This window comes from Pocillopora damicornis, chromosome 2, assembly GCF_964200805.1.
Source record: "Pocillopora damicornis chromosome 2, jaPocDami1.2, whole genome shotgun sequence".
In the NCBI taxonomy this organism is placed as follows: Eukaryota; Metazoa; Cnidaria; class Anthozoa; order Scleractinia; family Pocilloporidae; genus Pocillopora; species Pocillopora damicornis.
This window is the reverse complement of record NC_142671.1, coordinates 20,737,207-20,744,956: the sequence shown is the minus strand read 5'-3', so window position 1 is coordinate 20,744,956 and position 7,750 is coordinate 20,737,207. Positions and strand designations below refer to the sequence as shown.

The window sequence follows — 7,750 nt, the reverse complement described above, 5'->3', positions numbered from 1 at the left end:
CTTTACAAGGGCCCATAACTTTTAGGCATTTTTAGCTTCATAGATACAGTAGCATCAAAAAGATAACCACATGTACTTTTGCATTTCATAGGGCTTGCAGATTGAAGAAGAAAGCTCAGCATGAAGCAAATAAAGTTAAGCTGCAGGGTCTGGAAATGGAACAACGTGAGTTGAAAGTAGTCTCTTTCCTCTATAGTTGTAAACATGATCTTGAAAATTTTTCTTGAAATGGTTGCAGGTCTGTTTCAGAGGTGACTTATTTGATAACAAGATTATCTCTTTATTCATTTTTTAATTATTTTTTTTTAAATATTTTTAATAATTTTTTTAAAATAACTTTTAAATTATCGTTTTAAAACTGAACTGGTGAGCAGCTCTCTGCGAACAGTAATTGTAAAACTTCTTTATTCTCCAATGCATCTCCATTACAGCTTTAACTAAAACCATGGCCCCCAAAATATTTTTCTCACCTTGGCCACAGACTTTTCAAATTTTCCACAACTTCACCTGTTCCTGTTCATAAGTTAGGCCAAGCCTTTATGGTCACTGGTCCCTGTATAGCTGCTAACGATGGCTTATAAATACAAGCGTGTAGTGTTTACTGGGAAAACTCCCTGAAGAAGTCTACAATTGTTGGACAAAACACGTTGGAGAGTAAGGAAGTTTTACAACTACTGTTTGCAGAGTGCTACTCCCTAGATCAGTTTTAAAAAAAATTAATTAAAAAAATTATTTTAAAAAATTAATTTAAAAATAATTATTTTTAAAAAAATTTTCCCAGATTCTCTGTACATTTGTTGTGAAACTAGAGAGAAAATTTGGTGTTACATGTATATCAAGTTAACCTTCTCTGGAAGATTATCTTCTTATCTGGTCACCAGCTTTTTACAATAATTTATGTATATTGATTATTGGATCAGGTATTGCTTGTAGGTATTCAAGGGTTACAGGTTAAATAAACTCATCCTAGTCAATATGCATATCTAAGAATGCTGACACATAAATAATATTGGTAATGCAATGTAACAGATATTCTGAGGTATGCCAGTGCTGATATAGGTTGTGGAAAGTTATGTGAATTGTAATAAATTACTTTTTGTAATCTGAGCTGATCAGTGAACATTCTGCTTGATCCATCATAAACGTTTCATTAGTTCTACAGAATTTTAAAGTAGGAAATAAAGGTATATAAATGATTGATGACTTAACTCTTGTTAGGTTTAGTAGAACTGATGTGTAGCTAGACTGTGGACATGATTGTCACTCAGGTGCCTCTGAAATCACCTGAGCTATCATTTGTATGAAAAGTTTTAGAGATTTCAGGAAACTTGAATGTCATTTTTGCAGACATGGAGAAGGAGAAGCCATACGTCTTGAGAATTCTTGCTGTGTCTGAGTGTTTTCATAATTTGTACATGAATAATAACATCATACTCTTGAAGATTTCTTTAATGCAGTTTATACAACCTGTTACTGACAAGCTGCAGTATTCAGGTGTTATGAAGTAATCTTGCTACTTACACAGGCCACTCTAGATGTAAACGTACATACGTGCTTGTGTTTCATGTCATTAAATATTTGTTGCTCAAGGTGTAGTTGAATGTAAAGTAAAAGTCTGTGTTCTTGTTTGTTTAGAGCGCCTGACAGATGTCATTGACAAGGTGAAGAAAGAAATCATAGTAAAAGGCAATTCCCCGCCTTTGGATCCAAAGCCAAACTTGAGCGTACAGATTGAAACTCTTATCAAGGGCACATTTGGTGAGTTCTAGGTGTCTGTGTTGCATTTTGACAAGAAACTTCAATTACTTGTATCTTAAATCTAAAAACATACCTGTGCATTACAGGGTGTGAAATTAATTTTTATTTCTGATAGCCACTTGGCTCCTAAATACTTAAAAATGGTAGCCAATTCAGAAAAAGTTGGTCGCCATTTTTAAAGACAAACAAAACCTTTTTTCATGCTGTCAGCACTCTGGCTAGACCCTCAAAAATTAAATTAGGAAAAAGATCTTTAATGTGCTAAAAAGTGGGCACTAGGATGAATGATATACAATGTTCAAGCTCACCTAAATCCAAGATCAAGATGCATGTGCTGAATTTTGGAAACAAACTTAAAAAGGAAGTTTGCTGCTGATTTATCTTTGCAAATCTTTTTAATTCACTATATCTCTAGGTAAGGTTATGATGAAACATTCTAGTCACCAATTTGGCGACCAATTTTCAGGATTTGGTCGCCAAAGTGAAAAATTTAGTCGCATTGGTGCCTGTAATAGGCACAATTTCACGCCCTGCATTACTTGGACAGTCTTAAAGACAAGTTGTGATACAAGAGCAGTTTGCAGTACTGGCTAGGCAAACATATTTGTCTTCATTTTTGCAAGATTGCTGTAGCTGTAGAGTTAACCAATATTTATCTTTTTCAATACTGTAACAAAAAGAGTTTTCTATTGTATGTAAGATAGGGAATATTTTCGTCTTTCATTTCTCACAGGTTGCAAGGTGGGGAACTCTAGATTTGTTATGGCACAGCCCCCTCACATTTCATCCCAGAAGTTACTACATTCCCCTAGCCAACTAGTGGCTTGGTTACATTCAGTCTTGTAGTCTGTTTTTAAATTGATTCCTTTGAATGCTCTGCCAGCTCCCTTTTAAAAATTATTTTCTTCTCTGGTTATTTGTTTTTCTTGCATGGAGAACATTCAGAAGAGAACAATGTTAGTATCTTTTGTACGTGAAATTAGATCTATTTTAGCATAACAATCATGATTCAGTAACTGGTTCTCTTTCTCTACCCAGGGAACCAAGTAATTGCTGGTCATACTTCAGATTTTGTGTATTCAGTTCTGAAAGCCACAGCAAGGGAGAACCCATCACTTGGAAAACTGGAGGACCTTTCCCTGTGTTTCTAAACTGATCTGGGGATCGGGAATTAGAGATGCATGGATACTTGATCCAGGGGTGCATGGTGAACTGTCTGTTGTTAATTAGTAGTTATAGTTGTGTTTTGTTAAGCTTGAATGGTATTTGCATTGATGAGTTACTTCGTAACAGCTTAAATCAAATATCAGGACTCAGTCGTGTTACCTTGATCAGCAGCCTATAATAACACATACATGTACTTTCTCTTGTGGTTAAGAATGCCTTCATTATCTTTAGATGCTCTAAAATCCAGAAATGCCTTGATTTGCATCCTATTCTGGTTTTTGCTGTGAAGAGATAGTGTAATGTTCGTACAGACACTTCTGCATTCCACATTGTCTGTAATGTGTACTGCATTGATTGCTGTATCGGCTTCCTGCTTCTTTTATTCACTAGCTTTCCTTTTTGGCCATTGTGTTAATGGTGTCTTACTGGTGGCAGAGGACACCTTCTTGTGACAATTTTCATTCAAAGTCTTGAAAACTTAATAATCAGGAATGGCTTTGATACTGACAAAGTAGCAAGCTTTATCAAGAAAGAGTTCTTTTCACTCTTTACGTGTAAAATATAAAACAAAGTGATGATTTTTTTGTGAACAAGCACCAGGCATGCAATACATGTTTGGTGTGATGTTTAGAATCTATTCATATGGTCAAGGTAAACACTCTAGAAACTTATTAAAAAGTTTCTGTTGTATAATCAAAGTATGGGAAGTATGCTTTGCATTTGCGAGAAAAGTGCTTGTTTTTTTGAGTACATACAAATGATTGAAATATGTTTTGGGATTCAGATATTAGCTTACTGGTTTATTTGCATTAATTTTTTAGTGCAGAGGATAGATCATTGTTTTGATTGGTGGAAAATGCTTGTTGAGTGCTTTATCAGCAAACTGTACATGTACATGTGTAATGTGTTTTTTACATGGTATGGACTATGACTGAAATGCTGTTTAAATTATACATGTACAGCTTTTGAAGGACTAAGTAATTGTCCAAAGACAATTTTATAAAACAATTATGATGACAGTAAAGTAAATTAAAGTCTAGGAAAGCTGGAGTGCATCCTTTACACATCCTAACTTGAAAAAAACAGCTAATTGAAGGGTACATGGAGTTAAGCTTCACTTGACTTTTGATTCAACAATGACCTCTCACTGACTTTCACATTGAAACATACAACAATTTGAAAGGAAAATCAAGCAGTTTAACAGATGTCACTGTGGGTCTTTTTTCCATGCACCCTTTCAACCAATCTTCAACAAAACAATGATTTAAAAATGTATGTTCCGTCCCTGAGTGTTATTGGGTAATATGTGTAACTCATAGATGTTCAGGTGTGCTGGAATTGTTTATCAAGTCCACTTGCTAATTACTTACCAAAGATAACATTCTCAAAGATAGTCTATGTAGATGTAGCTGTGCATGTATTGCTGAAAATGGTATAAAAATAGAATTGGCTATTGAAAAGTAGTTCAAATTGACAACAGCAGTGTCCATAATTGTCAGTTGGCCAATGTGAGGTACAAGAGTGAAACAAAATTGTTTAAGTTAGTGTTCCATGTAATTTAAGAAGTGGGTAATAATTAGAACTGCTCCTCTTGGCTCTTACCGGTAATTGCATTGTAGGGTCACACAACGATTCATACTTCAACTCCTAAAGGAAACTTAATGTAACCTTTGCCTTTGTACTTGATACTTGTTTAAACAAACAGTCAGGTATCTGGTACAAAAGAGGGTTCTTGAAAGGGTTCAAGACTCAAATTATTTCACAGTAGCTTTTTCTACTGCAGGTATTATTAGCATGGCCTCTGAATATCAACCACAAAAAATTTTGGTGCCTGATTTATTGATATTTTATCATACACTTTCTGAAATAATAAGATCCATTGTATTGCATGAATACAAGGGCTTTGCAGCTATAGCATAATATTTTATATCTGGTATTTGGTATTTAATGTTCTTTTTTAAGTAGAGATTCACTTCTCCTTATAGGAGCTGAAAAGACACAAAAGTCTTATGATATATGAGGGACAGTAGTTGATTAGGGATTATATTTATAACATTGGTTGACAAAGAAAGGTGCCTTTATCTGAATGTTTACTGTTAATGAAACTGACAGTTAAGTAGAGAAGGAATTTGGGTTCACACATTCTGGGTTTAGAAGTTTCAAAAAGTAATTGAGGAAGTCGTTTGTTGGTTTCTTTCATGACTATACATAGAATTTATCTCAGTTGAGATGTGACTTCATTGTATTGAGGGATAGACATTTGAGGGCATCTTATCTCCCATTGTAAATAAAATTGGAGTGGAGGAAATGGATCAAAACTTTGTTTGTTTAAGGATTGTGGAGTTCTGTTTGCTAAACGATTGCTTTGTTTGTGTTTACAACTACGGGATTTACATTGGTAGTCCAAAGATCTGCAGGCAGACTTGTGTCATAATTTCAATTCTAAGAGTGCACTGGTGTGTTCTATTCCAGAGTGATAACATTTGGATTTAATTCTCAAGTATTGGTGTTGTTTTGCCAATAAGGGCTAAGGAACACTGATGTTTCCTTTTGTATTTGTATTGTTCTTTTATAATGTTTAAAGCATCTGGAATTTAAAAATCAATTTAATATGTAGACTCCTTGGAAATTCCCAAGTATTCTATTTGTAACATAAGAGGAGCAGTTATCTTTATCATATTGTAACATAGATCTATGTATATACAGTAGGCTATTTTGTTATCTGTATAGTGTAAATAAACAATGAGGGTTGACGGAACAGCATTTTATAACTTGTAACATAAACTTACTTGAATCCTCATCAAGGATTCAGCAGATTGTATTTTCATATTATTGCGTTTCTTGACATCGGGGACTTAATTTATCCAGCAGAAGGGTGGACTTAATAAGTTATGTTGAATTGTTTGATTTCTCAAAGCAATAAAGGTCAGTAGATCAAAACTGCAAGAACTTTTTTTTCCTTTTTTTTTTATTTTTTTTTTATTTTTACTTATTTGTTAATTGTTCATGATTTGTGAGTTGTTGTTGTTGTTGTTGTTGTTGTTTCCTCTTTTTGACATTTTTGTATGAAATCAACTGTCCCCTACTAGACAGCTGTAAAGAAGGACAACTTCCTGTAATAGTCCTTTTTACAGTTGTGTGCTTGGTTGCCAAGCATTTGAACAGAAGCGAGAGTAAGGGTGACATTACTGCAAACCTTGCTGCTTTTCTATTAGAATAGATACGATAATCTATCACGATAAGGTTACTTTCAGCCTCACTCAAAATCAAAGGCCTGACAACTAAGTGCACTAAGAAATGGCCTAATGATAGTTTTTAACCTTTTAACTCTCATAAGTGACCAGGACATAATTTCTCCTTACAATATCAAGTAGACGTGAAGAGAATAGAGAAAAATATCACCTAAGGTTACCAGTTGATCCAATATTAAATTCTCCGACCTAGCATCATACCTATTGTATGGCGGACAGTAAGGAGAACTACTAAAGAGATCTTAGGAATGAAAGCGTTGAGAATATGATCCCAGCGACTCCGTTTGGTATGTCACGCAGCGTAATGAGACTCTACTGCGCGACTCCTCTCCGGTCAACTGCATGAACAGTGAAACGCTACTGCAACGATTGTGTTGTAACTTCACTCAATACCCGCAGTTCTTGTATGTCTCCGTTTCCTGGAAAATGTTACATTCATTTCTTGAGGAACTAAATTGTAGTTAACAACAAATGCACGGGTGCATTCGTTTACCACGTTTTTTCATCTGTTGTTGTTAAGAAAGTCACAAATAGACACAACAGAACTTTAGTTGTATGTTACGCTGCATCCGTGCATTTGTTGTTGAAGAAACGAACAACGCTTCCCTTTGTTGTTAGAAACAAACAACGCTTTGAGAGTTGTTACTCAAACATATTTACATTCTGACCATACAATCGATTTCTGTGTCGTCTAAGTCTTCATGGTATTGTTAGAAACCAATAAGAAAATTTTTAAGCATACGAAATGTCCGTGAAAAAGAAACGAGTACATACCAAACGAAGAGCGCTTCCCTTTGTTGTTAGAAACGAACAACGCTTTTAGGATCGTTACTCAAACATATTTCAATTCCGACCATACGATCGATTTCTGTGTAGTCAAAGTCTTCATGGGATTGTTAGAAACTGAGATAAAGTTTCTCAAGCTTACGAAACGTCCGTGAGTAAGAAACGAGTACATACTAAACGAACAACGCTTCATTTGTTGTTAGAAACGAACAACGTTTCCCTTTGTCGTTAGGAAAGAACAACGTTTTTAGAATCTTCATGGTGTAGTCGGAAACAAAGAGCGCTTTAGTGATAAGAATGTCTCAACTTTATCGCCTATTTACAGTCTGAAATTCTGATCTTTTTAGTATATGGTTCTTCGGGCGACTTGACTTTTTTTTGGGCGACACTACTTAAATTTCGGACAACATAACTCAGGTTTCAGGCGACATGATTTTGGGCGAGATGACTCTCGAGCGACTTGATCGATTTCCTTCAGAGCTTTCCACCTAACATTTCCCGTTGATGAAGTCATATGATACCTCAAGGTCACCCTCAACTCTCATTCCAAGGGTCATCTCTCCCTCCTACTCGTCACATGATCACGCCGTTGTATGTCATGAGTATGACATGCTACCTGCACATGATCAGCGAACAGTTTTGAAAAAAAGTTGCGTGCGGTGTTGATGAGTGAGTAAATGCGTGCTGTGATATATTATTAAGACGGGAGAGGAGCAGGGACAATTTCCTAGTCGATCGCCTGAGTGGCTTACCACGAATAACAGAATATTTGTTGGGCATGCTGTGCA

General features: G+C 35.4%; 1 protein-coding gene and 1 long non-coding RNA gene across 4 annotated transcripts in view; one reads left to right on the top strand and one right to left on the bottom strand.

Annotated features, from left to right (window-relative positions):
* The window catches only part of LOC113667815 (uncharacterized), a 19,756-nt gene extending 13,891 nt beyond the window's left edge, over positions 1-5,865 (top strand). For all 3 annotated transcript variants that reach the window (XM_089196769.1, XM_089196768.1, XM_027183671.2), the window contains exons 3-5: positions 92-165; positions 1,636-1,758; positions 2,797-5,865. In XM_089196769.1, the coding sequence (XP_089052895.1) occupies positions 92-165; positions 1,636-1,758; positions 2,797-2,909 (310 nt within the window). In that variant the 3' untranslated portion in view covers positions 2,910-5,865. The remainder of the gene's footprint in view (positions 1-91; positions 166-1,635; positions 1,759-2,796) is intronic.
* Positions 5,359-7,119, bottom strand: LOC149050288 (uncharacterized). The gene is made up of 2 exons (XR_016183766.1): positions 6,951-7,119; positions 5,359-6,595 (listed from the first exon to the last, which is right to left on the bottom strand). It is a non-coding gene; the product is annotated as an uncharacterized LOC149050288 (long non-coding RNA).
* Between the last annotated feature and the right edge of the window lie 631 nt (positions 7,120-7,750).